This window comes from Pleurodeles waltl, chromosome 6, assembly GCF_031143425.1.
Source record: "Pleurodeles waltl isolate 20211129_DDA chromosome 6, aPleWal1.hap1.20221129, whole genome shotgun sequence".
In the NCBI taxonomy this organism is placed as follows: Eukaryota; Metazoa; Chordata; class Amphibia; order Caudata; family Salamandridae; genus Pleurodeles; species Pleurodeles waltl.
The window spans coordinates 27,624,176-27,650,560 of NC_090445.1; the positions used below are offsets into that span (position 1 = coordinate 27,624,176).

The window sequence follows — 26,385 nt, forward strand, 5'->3', positions numbered from 1 at the left end:
GTGGGCCTTAAACAGCCCATACGGCAGGGTGTAGTGTATTTAAAAGGTTGGACAGGTACTTTTAAGTTTTACATGTCCTGGTAGTGAAAAACTCCTAAATTCGTTTTTCACTACTGTGAGGCCTATATTTCTCATAGGATAACATTGGTTACCTTATTGCAATAAGTGGCGACTTTTGATTGGGAACAGGTAGAAATGTCATGCTTGATATCAAAAGAATTCTCATTTAAAATCGCCTTTAATGGTTAAGTCAAAACGTAAGTCACAATTCTGAAAATGCCACTTTTAGAACGTTGGCATTTTCTTTTAATAACCATTTGGTGCCTGCATCCTGTGTCACATGACCTTGATTAGCATGACAGTTGGCCTTTGTGTATTAATCCCAGATAGTGAGACAAAGGGGCACCAGGTGTTGGCAGGATGGGCCATGGTGCTGGGATGCATGAGGAGGAACTGTTCTCTCCTGCAATTACATTTTTAAGGAGCTGCCTCTAGCACGCTCACACCAAACTTCACAGCAGTGTTTTGTCAACCTAGAGCTCTTAGAGCCTGGCAGTGGAGGGGCTGGAGTTTCCAGAAACCATATGTATAGGGGCCTAGAAGATTCTCCTATTTCAAAGGCTGCCACCAGGTATAAATATTGGACCCTCAGACCAACTCTTTAATACCCCCTGGACCTGTGGACGTTACAAAAGGAGGACAATCTTGTTCCCCAGAGGACTGCCCTGCCGCTTGAGGTCTCCCTTGTTTCCCAGAGGACTGCCCTGCCGCTTGAGGCCTCCCTTGTTCCCCAGAGGACTGCCCTGCCGCTTGAGGCCTCCCTTGTTTCCCAGAGGACTGCCCTGCCGCTTGAGGCCTGCCTTGTTTCCCAGAGGACTGCCCTGCCGCTTGAGGCCTCCCTTGTCTCCCAGAGGACTTCCCTGCCGCTTGAGGCCTCCCTTGTTCCCCAGAGGACTTCCCTGCCGCTTGAGGCCTCCCTTGTTCCCCAGAGGACTGCCCTGCCGCTTGAGGCCTGCCTTGTTCCCCAGAGGTCTGCCCTGCCGCTTGAGGCCTGCCTTGTTCCCCAGAGGACTGCCCTGCCGCTTGAGGCCTGCCTTGTTTCCCAGAGGACTGCCCTGCCGCTTGAGGCCTCCCTTGTTCCCCAGAGGACTGCCCTGCCGCTTGAAGCCTCCCTTGTTCCCCAGAGGACTGCCCTGCCGCTTGAGGCCTGCCTTGTTCCCCAGAGGACTGCCCTGCCGCTTGAGGCCTCCCTTGTTCCCCAGAGGACTGCCCTGCCGCTTGAGGCCTCCCTTGTTCCCCAGAGGATTGTCCTGCTTGAGGCCTCCCTTGTTCCCCAGAGGACTGCCCTGCCGCTTGAGGCCTGCCTTGTTTCCCAGAGGACTGTCCTTTCGCTTGAGGCCTCCCTTGTTCCCCAGAGGACTGCCCTGCCGCTTGAGGCCTGAATTGTTTCCCAGAGGACTTCCCTGCCGCTTGAGGCCTCCCTTGTTCCCCAGAGGACTGCCCTGCCGCTTGAGGCCTGAATTGTTTCCCAGAGGACTTCCCTGCCGCTTGAGGCCTCCCTTGTTCCCCAGAGGACTGCCCTGCCGCTTGAGGCCTGCCTTGTTTCCCCGAGGACTGTCCTGCTGCATGAGGCCTGCCCTGGTCTCTGAAAAGGAAGACTGGACCTACTCTTTTCATCTCAGGCCAACCTGAGTGACGCAAAGGATCAGTTGGCTGACCTCCTGTTCTGAGCTACAGAGGCCTCCCTGGAACTGCACAACTGACCTGCTGCAACTGGCCCTTCCTGGAGCAGCAACTCAACCTGCCTGGACCTGCAAATGGACATGTATGAGCCCAGCTGGCCTCTGTGACTTCCTGATCCCCAACAGGTGCCTCCCCAGGTCCTGGACCCTTGGCTGGCATCAGTTGAGCTCCTTCTGTGACATTCTTAAGTTTTCAACTCTGTGAGCAGGACTTCGAGAAGGTAACTTTTTCAGCTGGACTAACCTGGTCCCTGACTATGGACCGCACTCCATCACGGTCAGCTTGAACTTGTGCCTTTGTCCTGGTCTAGTGCAACCAGATACTCTAGTTAATGCTTTCTGCTTCTTGGCACTATTTTTACTTAAACCTTTAAAACTGCATACCTCAGGTTCTGGTTTGAATGTTTGTTGTTTTGGTCTCTTGTTATTTATGAAATTCTACTCTATTTTTTAAATCGGTGGGGGATTTTTCTTGTGTTGTGCTTTCAGTTTATTACTGTTGGAGTGCTGTATAAATCCTTAGCACAGTGCCTCTAAGTTAAGCTTGGCTTTTGTGCTAAGCTACCACAGGGTTGGGAACAGATGAGTTTAGTGACTTTGTGGGTCACCCTGTCAACACTGTGGTTGTTGCCTGAAAAAGGGGTTACCCCCTCAATCAAAAATCCAATTTCTAACAGGGTGGGTAGAGATCAGATGGAGAAGAGTGAGAATGAGAAGAATCTGCGAGGGAGAGAGTTTGAACTCACAGTGCACTGCTCAAGAGATACTACGGGGATAGATATACAACAGTAGCAGCAACAATTGTGGCTGTGTAAGAGTGGTGCGCACTTCCAAAATTTCTGCTACCTTCAATGTACACAGTTCATGTTGAGAAAGTCTTATTTGAAGAAGGGAGTGCTTGAGTGGTTATACACCCAGCCACAGGGTGTGTAAGCTATCACCTAGGAAAGGTCACAGTCCATGTATGAAATGAAGAAAACCACGGCACATCGCAGGATCGTAGTGAAATCCATTTATTCCTTTGTGATGTATCGGGAAACAAATCCCCTGATCCAATGAAACACACTGGGTAAGTAGTTTGAAAGCCAATACAATTTTCATGGTTTTAAGAAAACAGCCGACACATGTTTCGTCACCATTGACTTTTTCAAGGCTGTGGACATATATAGATGGGATGTGTCAATCACAAAAATTGTTGATAAATTGATAGCAGGTTGAATTCTAGTGTGAGCTGTGAATATACCAAGATTGAGGAGTTGGAATGAGAAGCCCAGTGCTGCAGGTTGGTAGTGTGCCACAGACATACCATGAAAGGAGAAGGGGATACCTCATTCTACTCCCCGTGTATGGTGAAACAACCAGTGATATGGTGAACATATTGTGTTGGCAAAAAGGAAGAAGGCCAGTGCAGGTATAAAACCAAGAATGTCACCGGATAGAAAGCCGTAAAAAATTCCATACAACCAGAGAAGAGATATTATATTTGGTGCCCAAAAAGGAGTAACTATCACCCGTGTTCTGTGTGGAGACAAAATCGTGTGTGCCTAAAAAAGGTGCGGAAAAGGAGAGAAAAACGGACATACCTTTTAAGATATAGAAGTTATAGATGTATTAACAGACTCCAATTCTCAAGGATGTAAGAAAATACACAAATTGTGGCATGGATGATATGAGAGTCCAGAGACCATGGTAAGTCTGAAATGTAGAAGAAAACAATGAGCCAACAAGAAAAGGGAAAGAGGAGAGAGGGCCATGGTATGGTGGTAATAACGACTAATTAATAAACATCGCTCTACACGTAATGTGTAAAAGTCCAGAACAATTTGAGACAATGAATCGTTCTGCTTATTTAATGGCGGGAGAACAGGGTGTTAGCCTTCTCCCTCGTTAAGAAATTTTGTTATGCTGTCATACATGATGCAGCTGGCCATGTATGGACAAAACGTGTAATGGCACTGCCAGTTTCAGCCATCTAACTGATAAAAATTCTAAGGGCAAGGAAGCCGTAAATCATGGGTGTGTTATGGCCAATAATAAGAAACTGAAAAATGAATTGAGGCAAATGTAAACAAAATTGAGATTCGGCTGCCTCTGTGGAGCTTAAGCCCTTATCAAAAATGCTGTGTGCCCAAAAGCCTTTAGCACGCTGTGGTTAGCCATTATAATGCTCCAATCTATTCTTTTCTAAAGATGCACAAAAAGGGGATATTGAATAATACCGATATCACATAAGACAAGTAAAGAATGCGGGGGAACAAACGCCCAACCGCTTACCTGTCCGAGTGCAAACAAACAAAGATGACGGCGACCGCTGTCATTGTAGACGCGTGTCACCGTAAAAGGGTTCCCTAAGAGGTATGGGCAAATGCTCTCTTACCTGCAACCGGCCTGTCGTCTAATCAGTCTGTGAGCGGCGTCGCATCTGAAGCGTGCGCCGGCACACAGCTGTTATTTTTATTAGGAAAAGAATGGAAATAGAAAACGGACTAACACACTTAAGGATGTGCAGTCCGCCATCTTGTGAGACGGGAAAGAAACCAAAGTATGGGAAAATGTAAGAGAAAGTGGTGCATGTGAGCAAAAACAGGTTTAAAAACAACACCATGCAACTGTATAGTAGAGTAATTTAGTGAAGAAAAGAGAGAGCATATGCCCACAAAGAAATGCATGGCCATATATAAATTGCCAACTGGTTGTCAAAATGTCATGTGTTTGTATGTCTAGTCTCTCTTGCAGAGGGTGTGCTGAGTTATAATGAACTGCAAATGGGTAGTCACTGTTATTGTTTTTGATCGCCCGGATATGTTCTTGCAGTCTTTCTTTAAACGGTCTGATTGTGCTACCGACATAGACTTTTTTACATATACAAATGATACAGTATACAGTGAACTTGGTGTTGCAATTCATGAATTGCTTGATGGTATGTGTTATTTTTGTGTTATAACAAAAATTCTTCGTTTTATCTAAGGCATATTCGCACACATTGCAGTGACCACATTTGTATAAACCCGATGGTGGGGAGGGTAACCAACTATCGTTCATGACCATTGGTAGAAAACCTTTACACAATTTATCCCTCAAGGTGCGGCCTCTGCAATGGATCATGTCTGGTCTGTTTTTGAGACCTTTCTTAAGGGTCTCATCAGATAGTAAAATGTGCCAGTTATTCTTAAGAATCTTGAATACTTCTGCACTGGCACAGGTCTATGTAGTTATGAATGCTGGGGCCTTCTTTTTGTCAACCTGTTTGCGTGGTTTCTTATGAAAAAGAGATGCTCTGTCGATCTTTAAAATCCTTTCACGTGTGTTGCTTAGCAGTTTCTTGGAGTAACCCCTATTAAGAAAACGATGCTCTAGTGCTTCTAGCTGTTTGGAAAATTTGAGGTCTTCTTGGCAGTTGCGTCTGATCCTCACAGCTTCATTAAAGGGGATAGCTTTAATTTGGGAATGTGGATGTGCACTGATAGCATGTAAGATAGAATTTGAAGCTGTTGCTTTTCTGAATAACTTAGAGCAAATATGATTTCCTTCGGTGTATAATGTCAAGTCTAAAAAGTCAATGCTCACTGAGCTAGCACAGCTGGTGAAGTGTATGTTGTATTGATTGACATTTAGATATTTGATAAACAACTCTAAAGAAATGTGATCACCTGACCAAAAAAGGAGGACATCGTCAATGTACCGACCCCAATACAGGATGTACTGCGTGAGCTCTGGTGGGTCCTTGGTCCACAAGTGATGATGTTCATAGTGTCCCATATAGAGGTTGGCAAAGGAGGGTGAGAATTTAGCCCCCATGGCGACCCCCTGTTTCTGTCTGTACCAAACCCCCTCGTGCAAAAAGACATTGTTGTCCATAACTAAATTGATCACATCCATCAGCATGTTGGAGTGTTCCAGAAATGTTGCTTCTCTTTTGTCCAGGAAATGCTGGATGGCGGCCATACCTTCTTTCTTGGGTATGCAAGTGTAAAGGGAAGTAACATCAAGTGTGGCTAGAATTTGACCTTCCGTCCATTCGTAGTCTGCAATGAGGCTGAGAAGATGTGTTGTGTCTTAATTGTATGAAGGTAGGTTGCATACAAAAGGTTGTAAATAGAGATCAGTGAATTCGGAAAGTTTTTCAGTAGGTGAATTCATGCCAGAGATTATGGGCCTGCCAGGGGGAAAAGGTGCTGGCTTATGGACTTTGGGGAGAGTGTAGATGCATGGAAACATGGGCGTTGGGTTGAAAAGATACCTGTATTCCGAACCTGTTAGGAGACCTCTGTCCTTCCAAAAACTCAGTTTCGTCTCTATGTCTTTGTTGATTCTGCCTATAGGGTTGCTATAGATCTTGCAATAGGCTTTTTGATCTTGGAGTTGTCTATCAATTTCTCCAATGTAGTCTTTGTGGTTCATTACGACAATGTTTCCACCTTTATCAGCTTCTTTGATTACTACATCTCTGATGTCACCAAAGGAGCGTAGAGCCTTGTGCTCCTGTGGGCTCAAATTATGTGACCAAGTTTTACGTCCAAGTGTGTATTGATTTTCCAGTTTGTGCAGATCTTTGGAGATCTTTGGTGACTAATTTGTAGAAGACATCTATTGAGTTGTCTGATGAAAGGATGGGTGTAAATCTAGATCGAGGTTTAAGTCCACTGATACAGGTAGCAGAGCTGGTGATACCCAAATCTAATACAATGTCATCACAAGTGGGTGCATTTCTACTTATCATCATCTTCTAAAGAGAGTAGGGTCTGTACATCCCTTATATCCCCAATAGAGAATTCACATGTGCCTATATCTTCACCGTAGTTTGAGTTAGATTTATGTTTGTGGTTGAAATATTTCATTAATTTACATTTCCGTACAAATTTTAAAAAATCAATGTGCATCTCTGTAAAATCTGGAAATGACATTGGTACAAAGCCCAAGCCCTTCTTTAGGACACTCAATTGTTGATCATCCAGTACTTTATCAGATAACTTCATGACACATAAACCATCCCTAAGGGTTGTGTGATTGTCTAGTTCTTCATGTTGCGCGTAAGTGATCTTGTGGTCACTCCGGTCTTGTTGTTTACCGGTTCTACCCCTTTTTCTCTTCCCCCTTCTGGTTCTCTTAGGTGTGTGGCCTGTGCCATTCTGTTGTATTTCTGGCCTCTGCGGAATCTTTCCATTTCTAACATAAAAGTAGATTTATTGTGAGTAATGCTTCATAGTTTTTGCCTATTGCTTCCTTAGGGTTTGTATCCTGAATCTCCTTTTCTAGTGTCTCAATGTCTACAAGTAGTCGTTCTCTCTTTTCTCTGGTGTCTCTAATGAGTATATCCATGATACCGAAAGAGGAACTAATCAGTAGCTATGGGGATAGATGTCAGTAGGCTGCCCCCCTCAAATGACTTCAGTTACTGCTGAAAGGGAAGTGATAACAAGGTGCCTACTCCTCTCCCTTGGCGCCCACATCTATGAATAAATGAAGGCATTTTATGAGTGACCCCTAGTACTCACCCCATCTGGGGAGTTCAGAACTCTGCTTTTAGAGTTCACGACCTCACCCTAGGCTGCCTCTCTGACTGCTCCAGTGCAGCTCGTGTACCTGACCTCACCCTAGGCTGCCTCTGACTGCTCCAGTGCAGCTCGTGTACCTAACCTCACCCTAGGCTGCCTCTCTGACTGCTCCAGTGCAGCTCGTGTACCTGACCTCACCCTAGGCTGCCTCTCTGACTGCTCCAGTGCAGCTCGTGTACCTGACCTCACCCTAGGCTGCCTCTGACTGCTCCAGTGCAGCTCGTGTACCTGACCTCACCCTAGGCTGCCTCTGACTGCTCCAGTGCAGCGCGTGTACCTGACCTCACCCTAGGCTGCCTCTGACTGCTCCAGTGCAGCTCTTGCATCCCTGTCCATGACCTCTCCCTAGGCTGCCTATCTGTCTGCTCCAGTGCAGCTCTTGCAACTGACGCATTGGATTGCTCCAGCGTATCTCTTGCATCCCTGTCCATGACCTCACCTTAGGCTGCCTATCTGTCTGCTCCAGTGCAGCTCTTGCAACTGACGCATTGGATTGCTCCAGTGCAGCTCTTGCATCCCTGTCCATGACCTCACCTTAGGCTGCCTATCTGTCTGCTCCAGCACAGCTGTTGCATCAGTCTACGGCCTCACCCTAGGCTGCCTCTCTGACTGCTCCAGTGCAGCTCTTAAACCTGACCTCAACGTTGGATGCCTCTCTGACTGTTCCAGTGTAGCTCTTGCACCCCTGTCCATGACCTCAACCTGGCCTGCCTATCTATCTGCTCCAGTGAGGCTCTTGCTCCCCTGTCCATGACATCACCGTAGACTGCCTATCTGACTGCTCCAGTGCAGCTGTTGTAGCTGACCTGACCCTATGCTGCCACTCTGACTGCTCCAGTGCAGCTCTTGCAACCCTGTCAATGACCTCACCCTAAGTTGCCTATCTGATTGCTCCAGTGCTGGTCTTGTACCTTAGTTGACCTTAGGCTGCCTGTCTGACTGCTCCAGTGCAGCTCGTGCACCTGACCTCACCATAGGCTGCCTCTCTGACTGCTCCAGTGCAGCTCTTGAGCCTGACTTAACCCTAAGCTTCCTCTCTGACTGCTCCAGTGCAGCTCGTGTACCTGACCTCACCCTAGGCTGCCTCTCTGACTGCTCCAGTGCAGCTCTTGAACCTGACCTCACCCCAGGCTGCCTCTCTGACTGCTCCAGTGTAGCTCTTGAGCCTGACCTCACCCTAGGCTGCCTCTCTGACTGCTCCAGTGCAGCTCTTGAACCTGACCTCACCCCAGGCTGCCTCTCTGACTGCTCCAGTGCAGCTCTTGCACCTGATCTCACCCCAGGCTGCCTCTCTGACTGCTCCAGTGCAGCTCATGTATCAGACCTCACCCTAGGCTGCCTCTCTGACTGCTCCAGTGCAGCTCTTGGACCCGACCTCACCCCGGGCTGCCTCTCTGACTGCTCCAGTGCAGCTCTTGGACCCGACCTCACCCCGGGCTGCCTCTCTGACTGCTCCAGTGCAGCTCTTGGACCCGACCTCACCCGGGCTGCCTCTCTGACTGCTCCAGTGCAGCTCGTGTACCTGACCTCACCATAGGCTGCTTCTCTGACTGCTCCAGTGCAGCTGTTGAGCCTGACCTCACCCTAGGCTTCCTCTCTGACTGCTCCAGTGCAGCTCTTGCACCTGACCTCACCCCGGGCTGCCTCTCTGACTGCTCCAGTGCAGCTCTTGGACCCAATCTCACCCGGGCTGCCTCTCTGACTGCTCCAGTGCAGCTCTTGAACCTGACCTCACCCCAGGCTGCCTCTCTGACTGCTCCAGTGTAGCTCTTGAGCCTGACCTCACCCTAGGCTTCCTCTCTGACTGCTCCAGTGCAGCTCTTGAACCTGACCTCACCCAGGGCTGCCTCTCTGACTGCTCCAGTGCAGCTCTTGAGCCTGACCTCACCCAGGGCTGCCTCTCTGACTGCTCCAGTGCAGCTCTTGAACCTGACCTCACCCAGGGCTGCCTCTCTGACTGCTCCAGTGCAGCTCTTGAACCTGACCTCACCCAGGGCTGCCTCTCTGACTGCTCCAGTGCAGCTCTTGCACCTGACCTCACCCGGGCTGCCTCTCAGACTGCTCCAGTGCAGCTCTTGGACCCGACCTCACACCGGGCTGCCTCTCTGACTGCTCCAGTGCAGCTCTTGCACCTGACCTCACCCTGGGCTGCCTCTCTGACTTCTCCAGTGCAGCTCTTGGACCCCGGCCTGCCGGGTGCTGGATCTTGTAGTGCCCAAGCCCTCCCTCTAGCCTGACTATCCGACTGTTGCATTCCTTGTGCTGCTGCCCTTAAGGTTTAAAACGAAGGGGTGGAGGATGCTGGGCACAGATCTCGGCCGGGTTTGTTTTGGGGTTTCTCAAACAGTATTTCACCTATCCAGAATTTCCCAAAAATAAATATTTTAGTGGTTAGTATGAGCATCATCAGAGGCCTGAAGGGAAGTCCCTGGCGGTGCTCCACACTTAAACCAGGAGGGACCTGGGGGGCTTTTGCTAGTCTGTGGACGCAGGCAGCCCTATAATTTCTAACTCTGGCGTCAGTAGGGGGTCGTTGTTGCAGCTCACATGAATCACCCCTTTTTATATGTCCAGCTCTCGCTGGGGATGAGTGCTAGGTGACGTCAGCTCCAGGATCAATCGGAACACTGATGGCGAGAGTGAGAATGAGTGGACCAATATAAGTAAGCATGAATGTGTGAGTGTGTGTGTTACACTTGTGAGTCTACCTCTGGCAAACTATATGCAGGGCCGTGGGGAACACAGCAGGAAAGGCCAAAATTATACAGAAGGGTTGAGTAAATTATGTGGCAAGAAAAGGCAAATTATGTGGCATAACGCAGCACTTTAGTAATAGTATTACTTCATTATTTCATAATTTTTAAACTTGATAATACTCTAAATAACACCTAAATATAATAATGAGCTACAGAAACGCGACCCGTCCAGCTTTTGCAAAGGGCCGTACACTGTGTAACTTTTGAACCGTTTGAGCTAGAAACAAAAAAATGTTTGTGAAAATCTGCAGATTATGCGGCAGATGAAGGATTATGTAGCAAACGCATCAAATGTATAACTATGTGAAAATCGCTGCAGTTGCACAGTCGCATTATTCCATTGGCCTTGCTTTTGGCCGAGCGCCCGTCTTTCGGAGCTATGCGCCATTGACAAGTATACCAGTCAATGAAACATTGAACATAAATACTCCTGGCCTCTTCTGGGCCTCACTGAACGTTTCTGCACCTTCCCCCTGTTCGGCCCTTCCGATGGCTGCAAGTCGCTGGCCCTGGGCTTCTGACTGACCTGCTCGCCCTGCAGCTGGCCCAGGGTGCAGCCAAGAGACCGGTGGTGACCAGAGACACTAAGGCACTGCCCAGAGCTGCTCCTGAGCTAAAAGAGTGCAAAGCTTCAAGTGAACTTCCTCCCAGGCACTACAGCTGCGGGGGGGTCTTTACCCTTGACCTTACCACCAGCTATATGCAGTGCTTTAAATGCAAATACAGAAGTGCAGAAACTCTCCCATTAAATGTACTGCAGCCGTGCTGAGAAGTGCTGGTACTCACCCATTAAATGTACTGCAGCCGTGCTGAGAAGTGCTGGTACTCACCCATTAAATGTACTGCAGCAGTGCCAGTACTCTCCCTTTACATGTACTGCAGCAGTGCTCAGAAGTGCAGGTAGTCTCCCATTAAATGTACTGCAACAGTGCTGAGAAGTACCGGTAACCCCTCCCCCCCAACCCATTAAATGTACTGCAGCCGTGCTGAGAAGTGCTGGTACTCACCCATTAAATGTACTGCAGCAGTGCCAGTACTCTCCCTTTGCATGTACTGCAGCAGTGCTCAGAAGTGCAGGTAGTCTCCCATTAAATGTACTGCAGCAGTGCTGAGAAGTGCAGGTACTCACCCATTAAATGTACTGCAGCAGTGCTGAGACGTGCAGGTACTCTCCAATCAAATGTACTGCAGCAGTGCTGAGAAGTGCAGGTGCTCCCCCATTAAATGTACTGCAGCAGTGCTGAGAAGTGCAGGTACTCTCCCATTAAATGTACTGCAGCAGTGCTGAGAAGTGCAGGTACTCTCCCATTATATGTACTGCAGCAGTGCTCAGAAGTGCAGGTACTCTGCCATTAAATGTACTGCAACAGTGCTGAGAAGTGCAGGTACTCTGCCATTAAATGCACTGCAGCAGTGCTAAGAAGTGCAGGTACTCTGCCATTAAATGTACTGCAACAGTGCTGAGAAGTGCTGGTAACCCCCCCCCTCACCCATTAAATGTACTGCAGCAGTGCTGAGAAGTGCAGGTACTCTCGCATTAAATGTACTTCAGCAGTGCTATGAAGTGCAGGTACTCTGCCATTATCTGTATTGCAGAAGTCCTGAGAAGTGCAGGTACTCTCCCTTTTAATGTATGCAGCAGTGCTGAGGAGTGAATGTAATCTCCCTTTCAAACTAAGGAAGTACAGGTACTCAGTACCGGACAGTACCTGCCCATTTAAAGCACTGGTTATATGAAAAAAGATGCCAATCCGTCTGGACTCACCTTCTGGAACACTTGATAGTTCGACTTGGACCAGATGTCGAGCTGTAAACGCCAAGGAGGGAAAAAAGACACAAAATAAACACACGGTAAACATACCCGAAACAGTAAAAGACATTCAGGTGGACCCACACCCACTCAAGTACCGGCTGCTCACAACACTGTGATCTTAGACAAAAACCCTCCTGCGCGCACACTGTAATTTGATGGGAATATTCATTAAATCCAGACAGATTTTTGTGTGATGAGATTAGAATGCTGCATAAATACTCCACTCATTATTATAAACATGACATTTACAACTTTCAGGGTCATAAGCCTCATTAGAGTCATTTCTGCCTAGAACTTGGAGGCGTCCCATATGTCCCACAGCCCGAGGCGGGCACCAGACCTCATCAAAGCAGACGCCAGCCAGCACCAGAATAAAAATGTGCCTCGAGTGCATGCGGTGATGGTTAATGCGAGTTGGGGGGTGTGGTACCCATCCTCAGCTGTACAAAAGCAGCGGCTGCCTCAAAGCACCCTGGCCTCTCTCGCTTCCTGTAGTTTGTGATATGAATTTACTGCCTGATACAAAGTCTCACAAGCAGGTCCTGTTCACCATGTTTTTCACTGGCCCCCATCTCTCCCCAGCAGTACCTATTCACAATAATTTTCACACTCCGGCCTCAGCTCTCCCAGCAGTTCTAGCTCACAATGATTTTCATACTTAGGCCTCAGCTCTTCCCAGCAGTTCTTATTCACAATGATTTTCATACTCAGGCCTCAGCTCTCCCCAGCAGTTCTTATTCACAATGATTTTCACACTCAGCTCTTCCCAGCAGTTCTTATTCACAATGATTTTCACACTCAGGCCTCAGCTCTCCCCAGCAGTTCTTGTTCACAATGATTTTCACACTCAGGCCTCAGCTCTCACCAGCAGTTCTTGTTCACAATGATTTCCACACTCAGGCCTCAGCTCTCCCCAGCAGTTCTTGTTCACAATGATTTCATGGTGCGAGAATGCAGGAAAACATTCAGAGTACCTTTTAGGTACTGGGTTGAGTCACTTTGTCTCCTTATTTCAGGGACAAAGGAAGGAGAATCTTGTACCTGGGTTAAGGAGCACCGACCGACCACACGAAACACCATTCACAAGGATGACCGGATTAGCCCTTCTGCCCCAATAAACAAAAACACCAACACATTTCAGCCTCATTCTCAGGTAAGTTCCTGCACCACCCTTGCGCCCACATCACTGTCACCCCCTCACAAATCATACTACTGAGACTGCCACCCTCAGGTTCCATGCTTCGCCCCAAAACTACTCTTCTACTTTCAGTCCATCACCAAGGTTAATGGCCTCCTTGAGCACTCAGACCTTCAAACGCAATCCCATGCCTCGATACTCAATCCCATGCCTCGATACTCAATCCCATGTCTCGATACTCAATCCCATGCCTCGATACTCAACAAGCAGCGTATGCAATGAAACTACACACATCAACAATGGTAGACACCTACCACCACTCTCTCCACAAATGATTACATTTGTATCAACCGCAAAGACTCATTTATATTGAGACTGATCATCACACCTTCATCCGTTCACCCTACGTGCCACATAAGGCCACTGGGCCTGGGTCCTCATAAATTGATCCCTCACCATCTTACCTCCAACAATATCCCCCACAACATGGCACATCATTGTCAGGGTGATAGTCTAGTCTAAACAGATTATCCTCTACCACCCACTGGTGCACCGGTATCTTTTTCAATCACCCATATTGAATTCTCGATGACGTTACTGAACTCTCATGGTTCTTTACATTTTCAACTTGGACGTCAAGAAATGGACATCTCTCCTGGAATAGCATCTCTTGAATCATTTGTTCTTTACTCCACACTTATTGCCAACTCACTCACATTGGAAAAGAGTGGATCTAATACTAGTCCAATCTCAGGGACCCCTGCCTGAATGATCGACTCCTCCCCCCAACCACAACCTCATCCAAATGTCGGCCAATACCCCACCGCCCCTCACCACCCCCTATCCAACACGTATGTTTAGGAGGACACCCCCTCTCATACTACCCTACTCTCCACCTGCACATAATGCACCACAGCCTGACTCCACTCTTCGAGAAAGACCTCTTTCCACAACTTCTTTGCTACTCAGGAGTATTTCAGCTTCCACCTGATCCATTTTATTCTTTCATTTCACAGAACAGAGCCTCTGAATAAAGTTTAACAGGGGCTCTTCAGCCCCAACCACCCAGGGGGCATCAGGGGGCAATGCCCTTCAGATGCCAGAAGAAGGAAAGCTACAATGGTTTCTCCCCCACGAACCCTGCTCTTAAGGACTGACCACCCGTGTCAGTCACAGGTGGTAAAAGGCGTTCAACTGGGACAAATGCTGATTTTAAATACCCACCCCAGTGAAATACAGCTTTTGTGGATAAATACCTCATTACAAAACCACTGGTCTAGTTATTTCTCGTAAGTCATTTACTTGATAAAAATTAAGAAGGGAGAACCCATGAAATATGCTTGATGCGGACAATACCCTTTTTTGAGGGCCAGGATGGCGTAATAACAAACTCAAATCTGAGAAGATCAATCAATCAATCAATCATGGATTTGTAAAGACCCATCGGGTCTCAAGGTGCAGGAGATAGAATATAACGCCCTGTTTACAAGCCCCATGATACCAAGATGATTAAATATCTAGGAATTCAAATTACTTTCAATCCTAAAAGCTTGTTTCAGGAAAAACTCTGGAAAGTTCCACAGGAAAAGATGAAATCCATGGTAAAACCTCACGGCTGCACCTACAGGTAAGATGGACATCAGCAAGTCGAAAGCCCTACCTGCATTCACCTAATTTGAAAATGTATCTACGTATACTTGGAAGAGCTTTGGGAAAAAGATTCCACATTATTTTGTTTTCTACATGAGATGTAGGGGGTCTGGCCCCGTGCAGTTTCCACCTAGATTACTGGGGCCTCAAAACAGATATATGCACCTGCGTGTGGAACCAAGCTGAATAAAGTCAGATTGCCAGAACTTGTTCTTCGCCATTGACCTTGTGCTCATTTTAAATTCACTTATAAAAAAACTAACTAAAGAATAATGTAAACCCAGTGCAAAAGGAAGTCAATAGTCCCTTTTCACCAGTGTTAAAGGTATGTGGGTTGATAATGATGGATTTATGCTCAATGAGGACTCCAAACGTCAACATTCATCTTTGACTTTCCAGATGGACTCACGTCACCCCCCACCTCACGAAGCTACACTGGCTCCCGAACAGAAGAGATGCCCGTTCAAGATGCTGACCCAGGCATACAAAGCACTGCACTACGTAGAGCCAGCATACATCAACAAACAAATGACCTTCCACCAACCAACCAGACACCTGCAACCCAGCTCTCTTTTGCTTGCAGACATCCCCCAGATCCACCGATCCAACAGCGGAGGACGTTCCTTCTCTCACCTGGCGGCCAAAGCTTGGAACGACCTTCCCCTGCACCTCAAGAACCCCACATCACTCTGGGAATTCAGAAAAGGATTCAAGGCATGGCTGTCCGAATAAACAGAGCACCGCGAAGCAGCTAGCAACGCCAGCGCCTTGAGACTCTCACTGGTGATTCGCCGCACTTTACACATCCTGATTGATTGATTGAAGTAATCGTAACTGCAGATTCAGAAGTATCAAGAATGACAGGTGCTCACTCAGCTCAAGATGGTTTTGTAGAGGGCTGCAGTGACCACCAACACATCCCTTTCATAGATTAGTTGCCAACTAACCACAGACAATTAGACTATGGTCAGATCTACGCACACAAATTTATCATTTTTCCCAATCTTCTTGTCTGTGAGTGACTTGGAGCTGGCAGAGATGTCTGAAAAGACTCTGCTTAGTTGCCGCTTATTACAAACAAGAACAGACATCAGTAATGGCTCCATGTCTCACTTCCAGGATCACTGGGGTCTTAGATACTTAGCTGTAAAGAATTAATCAATTTGGTACCCCCATTGTCTGACTAAAGGAACTACCTGCAGGTTAGATCTAGCCACCTGGGCCTACACCTTTGCTTGGTTATATGTCCTGCTAACACCAATGTAAGGGAGAATACATTCTATGACAACATATGGCAACCTACTGGACTCTTCCTGGTTACTTTGCAGTAGGAGCATGCAATGGATCACGCAGCGTATGGTGAACCTCCTCATGTTCAGCGCCTTCTAACCTTTCATTGTAGAAGTATCTGGATTTCTGCTCCCGGTTCTCCCTTTCATGCCTCCAGAAGCCGTTCGACGTAAGGAGAACCATGACCCAAACTAAGGCTGGACTTGTGGCTACAAACCAAGCCTTTTGGACACATGCTGCCCCACCAGGGCTAAATCTTTGGATGAATGACCCACAGAGATCACACAAAACACCTTCCTTAGAACCCTGGTCAACAGCTGCTCATCAAGTCAGTCCACGCCCAGTGGCCAGAGGAAACTGACAACCAACACACACCGCTCTACGCAGGACCAGACATTTCCACACACATCAGTCCGAATAAGATGATACCAGAGACTTCACTTACAAGCGTTCCAGATCAAAGGTGTTTTTTTATATCAAATACAGGAAGCAGGAGGGGAGGGGTTGGTGGTCCATGATTAGATACAGAGGTGGCGAGTGACTGATGATGGAGACGAGTGGCTCTGCACTGTGGAAGAGGAGATCTCTGGCGCTCGAGGACACTGATCTGGCCCACTTCCAAAACACAGTTACCAGTCTGCCCTTCTCCATCCATCGCAGAGCCCACCCGGTGGCCAGGAGCAGGGGTCTGTGGTGTCCGCTGTTACCTTCAGTAAATGGAGCACAGATTGGAGGGCCAGGCAGGTGCCAGGAGTTCATTTTCCAACCCCTAACACTGTGTCTCCTAAATTCATTTCCAGCAGATTTTGCTGATCTCGGAATATTTAAGGGCTTCAGTGAGCCTGTCATTGCAGCAAGGGCATGTCTACGTGCATGTCTGGTCCAATGTCAACGCGTTCCCACCGTCCCCTTGGAGAAAAGAACCAGGGTGATGCATGATGGGAAACCTATACAAGACGCGTAGGCACAAACCTTTTCTCAATAGACAACACCCCCCCCCCCCCCCCAACCTTACACATACGCAGGAATTCAACTGCTTTACAATCAAAATGTGCTTGTCTGAAGCAATTATTTCTTCTGTATCAACCCAGGTCTAAAAAACTGCACAACATTCAGCCAAAAGGCTGCTTCGGTGCACAGAGCCAGGACCCAGCAAGCTAGCGCTTTCAGTGAGCTAGGCAGAGGGGGTAAAAACTGGGCAGGCTGGCGGACAACATTCTTTAAAAAGCAAGGTCTTCAAAGGTTTGGAAGGAGATGGCTTCTCACCTGCCTGTCTCTCTCGGGGCGTTTCTTACTCACCTTGAAGCGCTACAGCGCCGTACTCATTGTAAGAGGCGCTGTAGAAATTCAGGCACCATGACAAAACAACTGAGCCAAACAAATCCCCAAGATACCCCTCTACGCATGGATCAAGGCTGACAGCACCTTGGTGCAGACCTCTTCAGCCCTCATTCTCCCAGCAGGATGTGCTGTGGGAGCATCTCCCAGGGATAGTCAATCTCTTGTCATTAAAAGTCAGCATCTTTGATTGGCAGCCAGCGGAGGTGGGACAAGCTAGTTGTCTCGAGGCCCCTTGGTTCTGGCTTGCAGGTTGCATTGGCTGCTGGATCTCGGAGAGGTTGAGCTCATGATGTGGTGTGTGTGGGACATCCCGCGTGCACTGAGCTGCAGTGATCAGTCTAAGGTAAGGCTGTTACCAGATGCGGGCTGGGTCAGAGTGGGCGCCTTAGGATGTCTCACTCGCCAGGGAGCCTCGAGGACACAGCCATGCGAGGCGAGGGCTCTATACTGCTCTACACGTCACACAATAGCATCCCTGCTTCTATAGGGAACCACTGCAAGTTATAAGGAGAGAGCATGTGTCTGTAAAGTTTGACCTCTGCAAGAGGTCGTGCTGCACCTATCAGGGGCTACGTCAGCCGTGCCAGGGTGCGTGCTGGCATGAGTCAAGCACATCATTCCCAGGAAGGTGAAGAAGGAGTTCACAGCTTGCCACATCTTTGGTGAAGTCCACAGGTGGCATTTTCCTGAGAGGCTGGGAACGGAAGAATACCAAGTCTGGTGAAAACCTTAAAGAGCTGGCAGGGGGGGCACAGGGTGGGCGGATATGACGTGGGCGACCCTTCCTGTATTGCTCGGTTTGGGCACTTGCCCTTCATGCACCGTGCTTCTCCCGGGTCTCCCAGGTGCCCACTTCCTTCGTACCTAGTCGGAGATACCTAATGCCATGTCAAGCAATGCTTCGCATTCCGTGCAGTGCCCATGTACACAGCCCATCCACCCCTGTCCTGTTCGCTGCCTCGTGTATGGAAAATCTACCAGTTTTCTTGCGTACAACTCTCGTGGCTTTACCATTATAGGCCAGAAGATCCGAGATAGATGAAGGAGACAGATTTTGTCTGTTGTTTCTTTTTTTTCACGGTTTTAAGCACCAAGGACTGGGCATCAGTAGGGCATATCCCGAGCTGATGCACATTTTGAAAGGAGAAAGCTGAGGGTTGCACGCATGCAGACACCCAGGTGCCCTATTACCATTCTCAGTGTCCACCACCAGACACAGAAAGCACGCCTAGGACCAGCACATGCCATGCAGACTGGTCCAGGATCTGCCGCTCTCACACCTGTAGACCAGCGGTTCTTAACCTGTGGTCCTGGGAGCCCTGGGCAGTGCTTAATTTGAGCCGGTGGTTTCCAGTGCGGGGCACCAGCACTTATTTTGAGGGACGCACATGGGAAAGACGGAGGAAAAGAAAAGCGAAAAAGCGTCACAAAGGGAGAAAGCAGAAAGCTGCAAGAGTGAGCTGAAAGGGCAGGGAGTGGCTTTAAATGGATTAAAGAGGCCAGAGATGGCTTCAGGATCTCGCTACCTCAGTATCCGGTGCTCGCACATTTAATTGCAGCAGCCGCGAGTTTCCGAGGAGAGCTTTGGGCACCGGCACGTTTTTATGTACAAATTAAGCACTGCCCTGGGGGTGCTCAAGGGTCCGGAACTGCTAGGAAAATTAAATAATATTAATAGATTAATAAAGTGTAAATAAATAAAAACGCACAATCTAAAACTGAACGTTTTAAAACGTTCTGTAAATGTGAAGGGATCTGAAATTGGAAGTTAAAAATGAACTTGTTAGTCTTAGATTGATTTGTGGGAGCAGTGAAAGTGCAAAACATGAACACAGTATTAAAGTATGGATGAGTGGCCTCCTTTAAATTTAGAAAAGCTCCAACCTCATTAAAATATATATATATATTTTTTAATGTTCATCATTCAATCAATTAGGAATTTGTAATGCGCACTACTCACCTGTGAGGGTCTCAAGGCGCTGAGGAGGGGGGATGAAGGGGCTGCTGCTACTGCTCGAACAGCCAGGTCTTGAGAAGTTTCCTGAAGGTAAGGAGGGTCTTTGGTCTGGTGCAGGTGGGTGGGAAGAGTGCTCCACGTTTTGGCGGCGAGGTGCGAGAATGATCTACCACCAGTTGTAGTTCTGCGGACACGTGGGACGGTTGCAAGGTTGGCGGAGCGGAGATGCCAGGTCGGTGTGTAGAAGGAGAGCTGTCTGTTGAGGTATTATGGTCCGGTGCTGAGCAGTGCTTTGTGGGCGTGGGTGAATTTATTAATTAAATAAAATATTTTGTAATTTCTGTATTTGTTCTGCTTGCTTCTTTGTTTTTTGTATACTCTTTTGTGGTTCAAATAACCAAAAATGATTACGCCAGGGTCCCCAGGTTATAGTAAGAAATCAGTAGGGTTCCCCCAATGCCCAAAATGATTCAGTGGGGGTCCTCTGGTTTCAGTAACGATTAAGTGGGAGCCCACAGACGTTAAAAGGTTAAGAAACGCTGTAGTAGACTATCTCGTGTTGGTTAGTAAAGCTCGGTGCTTAAAGTGAGGCAAACCAACTGCAAGGCAGAGCCAATCTTGACACATATGAATGGACAAGTTTTGAGCAGGGCCACTGGAATTATGTGGCATGAGAGGGTCAAATAATGCGGCAGGATTGAGTAAATTATGCGGAAAGGAAACACAAATTATGCAACATAATGCTGCACATTTTGCAATAATATTCATTATTTCAACATTTTTAGGTGAAGCATGGCAGCGTGCAAGCGCTGCTTTTCCGACGTGTTGTTATCTATTTGGGCTTTTAACAACGCCCGCCGCACGCCCATCACTATCGCTCGTTCATGGGCTTGCCCTTCAAAAATTCTTTGTTGCCATTAGTAAATGCTTTACGTTTGTCCCTCATTCAGGCAGTTTGGTTACTGCCTTGTGGATCACGACACAGCTGCTGCTGAAGGGTGTGTCCTGGGACGCAGGTACCCTGGGATCAGGACACAGCTGCTGCTGAGGGGTGTGTGTGCCCGCTAGGGTGCAGGTACCCTAGGATTAGCTGGCTAATTGCACTTCTGCCGAAACATTTGGCTGCGAGCAAACTTCTTTTTCTTTTTGTGTGTCTCCTTCGCACCCATGGCGGCCGTGGCGCTTTGAATCTGCTTGCTTATGTGAAACTGTTTTACTTTTTATTTTCAATTTATGTGGCAAGAAAAGTCCTGTTAGGAGTTTACAACGCTAATAGCTCTAACTTGAGCAAATGTGAGACCCACTGCATTGCAAATGCTTGTTAAACTTGGTAACACTGACTGGGCATTTGTTGCACTTCATTAGTAACAGAGTAACACACAAACATAGCAATACGCAATTGAAAAGTGAGCAGTCCAGTTTTGCAAAGGGCCTTCCACAGCAAGGCAACATGTGTCGCTGCATTTTTAGAAACATTTGAACAGTTTGAGCAAGAAACAACATTTTTTGTTAAAATCTGCAGATTATGTGGCAGTTGAAGGATTATGTGGCAAATGCAGCAAAGCTATAATTATGTGAAAATCGCCCCATCCGCAAAATCTCATAATTTCAGTGGCTCAGGTTGTGAGCTCCCAGAGACAATGGGGTTCAACTGATCACACACTCCTTGAAGAAGACGTGCAACAGTGGGCTCCCAGCTCACTCCAGGTCCGTACCCTGTGATCTCACAGCTGGAGGCAGGTACCAGGGCTGCATGGAGAGCAGACGCACAAAGAAGGTCCCGGAGGGTCCTTTCATTTATTCTGAAGTCCAGCAGAGAGCTGGCCATGGCTAGTGCACCGCAGAGGAATGACCAGCCCTCTGGGGGCACTGAACACAGTGACCTCCCATGATCAGATGTAACATGAAAAGCCTTTATAGCAAAACTTGTTAAGTGCTCTCTAGAGGGGATCCCAGGGATGTGCAATCAGTCAACTGCTGAGAGCAGGCCCAGCTGGACAACAAAGGGCATCGCTAGCAGTCACTGCTGCCTGCACTGGAAGAGTCTTTGCACTGGCCGCTCACTTGCAATGCGGGGTGGTACCAGACCACCACCCTAGAAGCCGAGGCTTCAGCACATAAATGCACTCTCTCAGCTCCGGCTGCTGGCTTCATAAGAAGGAACAACTGCTCATGCATGTTTTTATAGAATCACATCAAACCCACAATAAGGTGATGGGACGAATACTTGCAATAAGTCTAACCACTGGCAATCGCTCGAGTAGCATTTCACCCCATCGTTCTTGTGTCCACCAATCCAACTCAGATTAGACCCAGCCACATGTCAATCAGTCTTGACCCAGCCACAGGTCAATCAGTCTTGACCCTGCCTCATGAGAACAGTTCAGCCCGAACCTCCAGGCCAGGTCCTCTGTGACCCAGAACACAAGCAACCTAGGACCAAATCCGCACAGACTGGGGCTCATCAGCCAGGTGCAGGCGGGTTCCAGTGGCACAATCAGCACGGGACCCACGACTGGGCATTCCCTTGTAACTTAGTGCATCACATCAGACACACAAAAGGTGACGGGATGGATGGTGGCAATATCCTCAGGGAGGACCTGACCTGGTATTTCAGGCTAGAGCAGGGCCCTGACAGATTTGTGCATGGCTGGGTCCAAACTGGGGTGGCATGGTGGGCAAAAAACAGGATGGGTTGGACTCAGTGGTGGCTCGCCCGAGGGAAAAGAGGCGGGGTGGCGCGTGGCAGGAGGGAGGGGGAACACAAAATATATATTTTTAAAAAATCTTACCTTTTTTGACGCGCCGCTCCTCGGTCCTCGACTGAAGTGCCTGCACAGACTCCCAGGGTGCCCTGCGTACAATCCTAAGCTAGCCAGGGCGCTCTGCGGCACAGTGAAAGTCTCTGCCTGCTGTCTCCAACTCAGTAACGCAGTGCATGCGTTGCTGGATTGGAAAGAGCCCAGTGCGCATGTGTGTTTGGCCGGCCCAAAATGGCTGACCAAACACACATGCTGTGCACTTCCTGTCCGTGCTCGTCACAGGCACGGCCCTGCCCTTTTTACTAGAAAACAATAATAAACACAGTTTATCATTTTCTTGTAAAAGTTTCGCAGCAGGGATGAGGCGGTGCACCTCCACATTGTGGAGGAACCGCCCCTGGTTGCAATGCTACATTTGAGACACCTGGCCCAGGCCATCCTGACACAAACCGACCCAAGGATACTTACCAAGGCCTGCTGCTCGTCATCTCAAAGGCCACTCTACTGGCTGCATACGGACTGGGTGCAGCACCCAGTCAGACCTTCGTGGTGCCCCTGGGTGCCACAGAATCCTCTTATGCTGGACACCAATGTCAAGTATTTTTGTTGCACAGTCATTTCAAGAGGTTTTGCCAATATGCGGAAATATAAATGTGAAAATGGAGAAACAGTTTTACATTTCTTGGTGCAGAGAAGGTAAAGTAAAAAATAATGAGAGAAGTACATCAAACTCCACTCTTGTCAGTGCTTCTCATCAATGTTGAAGGTGCAGCAAGCAAGCTAATTAAAATATGCAGCACACAAAGCTTCAGATACCAGCTGTGAATCAGTGTCTGCCTCACACACACACACACACACACCACAGCAGCAGCTGTGACCTGATCCCAGGGTACCTGCAGGACAGCACACACATCAGCAGCAGCTGTGTCCTGATCCCAGGGTACCTGCAGAACAGCACACACACATCCCTCAGCAGCAGCTGTATTCTGATCCCAGGGTACCTGCACCACATCACACACACATACCTCAGCAGCAGCTGTGACCTGATTCCAGGGTACCTGCACCACAGCGCGCACACATCCCTCAGCAGCAGCTGTGACCTGATCCCAGGGTACCTGCACCACAGCACCCCCCCTCAGCAGCAGCTCTGACCTGATCCTAGGGTACCTGCACCCTAGCACGCGCACACACACCCCTCAGCAGCAGCTGTGTCCTTATCTCAGGGTACTGCACCCCAAGCACACACACACCCACACACCACTCAGCAGCAGCTGTATCCTGATCCCAGGGTACCTGCACCCCAGCACACACACACCTGTCAGCAGCAGCGGTGTCCTGATCCCAGGGTACCTGCACCACAGCACCCTCCCCCCCCCAGCAGCAGCTGTGACCTGATCCCAGGGTACCTGCACCACAGCACCCCCCTCAGCAGCAGCTCTGACCTGATCCTAGGGTATCTGCACCCTAGCGCGCGCACATCCACCTCAGCAGCAGCTGTGTCCTTATCTCAGGGTACTGCACCCCAAACACACACACACCACTCAGCAGCAGCTGTGTCCTGATCACAGGGTATCTGCACCCCCAGCCCGCACGTACACACAGACACACACACACACACACACACACACACCTCAGCAGCAGCTGTGTCCTTATCCCAGGGTACCTGCACCCCGAGCACACAAGTTCCCCCCACCCCCCCCACACACACACACACACCTCAGCAGCAGCTGTGTCCTGATCCCAGGGTACATGCACTCCGCGCGTACACACACATATACACATCAGCAGCAGCTGTGTCCTGATCCTAGGGTACCTGCACCACAGCGCACACACGCACCCCTCAGCAGTAGCTGTGTCCTGATCCCAGTGTACCTATACCACAGTGCGCACACACCCCTCAGCAGCAGCTGTGTCCTGATCCCAGGGCACCTGCATCCCAGCACACACACTTCAGCAGCAGCTGTGTCCTGATCCCAGGGTACCTGCACCCCGAGCACACACACCCCTCAGCAGCAGCTGTGTGCTGATCCCAGGGTACCTGCACCACAGCATCCCCCCATCAGCAGCAGCTCTGTCCTGATCCCATGGTACCTGCACCCCAGCACACACACACACCTCAGCAGCAGCTGTGTCCTTATCCCAGGGTACCTGCACGACAGCACACACACCTCTCAGCAGCTGCTGTGACCTGATCCCAGGGTACCTGCACCTCATGCAAAAACACATACACACCTTAGCAGCAGCTGTGTCCTGATCCCAGGGTATCTGCACCCCCAGCGAGCACACACACCTCAGCAGCAGCTGTGTCCTTACCCCAGGGTACCTGCACCATGAGCACCCACACACCCACACACCCACACCTCAGCAGCAGTGTCCTGATCCCAGAGTACATGGACCCCAGCGCACACACACCTCAGCAGCAGCTGTGTCCTGATCCCAGGGCACCTGCACCACAGCACATACACACACATCGCTCAGCAGCAGCTGTGTCCTGATCCCAGGGTACCTGCACCACAGCACACGCACACACCCCTCAGCAACAGCTCTGTCCTGATCCCAGGGAACCTGCACCCCAGCACACACACCTAAGCAGCAGCTGTGTCTTGATCCCAGGGTACCTGCACCCTGAGTGTACACACACCCCTCAGCAGCAGCTGCGTCCTGATTCCAGGGTACCTGCACCACAGCACACACTCACACCCCTCAGCAGCAGCTGTCCCGATCCCGGGGTACCTGCACCACAGCACACACTCACACCCCTCAGCAGCAGCTGTCCTGATCCCAGGGTACCTGCACCCCAGCACAAACACATACACACCTCAGCAGCAGCTGTGTCCTTATCCCAGGGTACCTGCACTTGAGCACACACACACCACTCAGCAGCAGCTGTGCCTGATCCCAACGTACGTGCACCACAGCACACACAAACACCCCTCAGCAGCAGCTGTGACCTTATCCCAGGGTACCTGCACCACAGCACCCCCCCTCAGCAGCAGCTCTGACCTGATCCTAGGGTACCTGCAACCTAGCGCGCACACACACCTCAGCAGCAGCTGTGTCCTTATCTCAGGGTACTGCACCCCAAGCACACACACACCACTCAGCAGCAGCTGTGTCCTGATCACAGGGTATCTGCACCCCCAGCCCGCACGTACACACACACACCTCAGCAGCAGCTGTGTCCTTATCCCAGGGTGCCTGCACCCAGAGCGCGCGCACACACCCGTCAGCAGCAGCTGTGTCCTGATCCCAGGGTACCTGAACCACAGCACACACACACACACACACACCTCAGCAGCAGATGTGTCCAGGGTACCTGCACCACAGCACACACACACCCCTCAGCAGCAGCTATGTCCTGATCCCAGGGTACCTGCACCACAGCACACACACACACCTCAGCAGCAGCAGCAGCTGTGTCCTTAGCCCAGGGTACCTGCATCCGAGTACACACACACCACTCAGCAGCAGCTCTGTCTTGATCCCAGGGTACCTGCACCACAGCACACACACACCCCTCAGCAGTAGATGTGTCCTGATCCCCGGGTACCTGCACCACAGCGCGCGCACACCCCTCAGCAGTAGCTGTGTCCTGATCCCAGGGTACCTGCACCACAGCGCACACACACACACCCCTCAGCAGCAGCTGTCCTGATCCCAGGGTACCTGCACCCCAGCACACACACATACACACCTCAGCAGTAATTGTGTCCTTATCCCAGGGTACCTGCACCCGAGCACACACACACACCACTCAGCAGCAGCTGTGTCCTGATCCCAGGGTACCTGCACCACAGCGCACACACACCCCTCAGCAGCAGCTGTGTTCTGATCCCAGGGTACCTGAATCACAGCAGCCACCCCCCCACCCCTCAGCAGCTGTGTCCTAATCCTAGGGTACCTGCACCCTAGCGCACACACACACCCCTCAGCAGCAGCTGTGTCCTGATCCCAGGATACCTGCACCCCAGCAGACACACACCTGTCAGCAGCAGCTGTGTCCTGATCCCAGGGTACCTGCACCCCGAGCACACACACACCACTCAGCAGCAGCTGTGCCCTGATCCCAGGGTACCTGCACCACAGGACACACACACCCCTCAGTAGCAGCTGTGTCCTGATCCCAGGGTACCTGCACCACAGCGCGCACACACCCCTCAGCAGTAGCTGTGTCCTGATCCCAGGGTACCTGCACCACAGTGCGCACACACCCCTCAGCAGTAGCTGTGTCCTGATCCCAGGGTACATGCACCCCAGCACACACACATACACACCTCAGCAGTAGCTGTGTCCTTATCCCAGGGTACCTGCACCCGAGCGCACACACACACCCCTCAGCAGTAGCTGTGTCCTGATCCCAGGGTACCTGCACCCCAGCACA

At 49.7% G+C, this 26,385-nt stretch overlaps 1 protein-coding gene across 1 annotated transcript in view; it reads right to left on the reverse strand.

Annotated features, from left to right (window-relative positions):
* MED27 (mediator complex subunit 27) overlaps positions 1–26,385 on the reverse strand; it is a 602,008-nt gene that overhangs the window by 51,015 nt on the left and 524,608 nt on the right. The window contains exon 6 of the mRNA XM_069237101.1: positions 11,819–11,860. Coding sequence (XP_069093202.1) covers positions 11,819–11,860 — 42 coding nt within the window. The remainder of the gene's footprint in view (positions 1–11,818; positions 11,861–26,385) is intronic.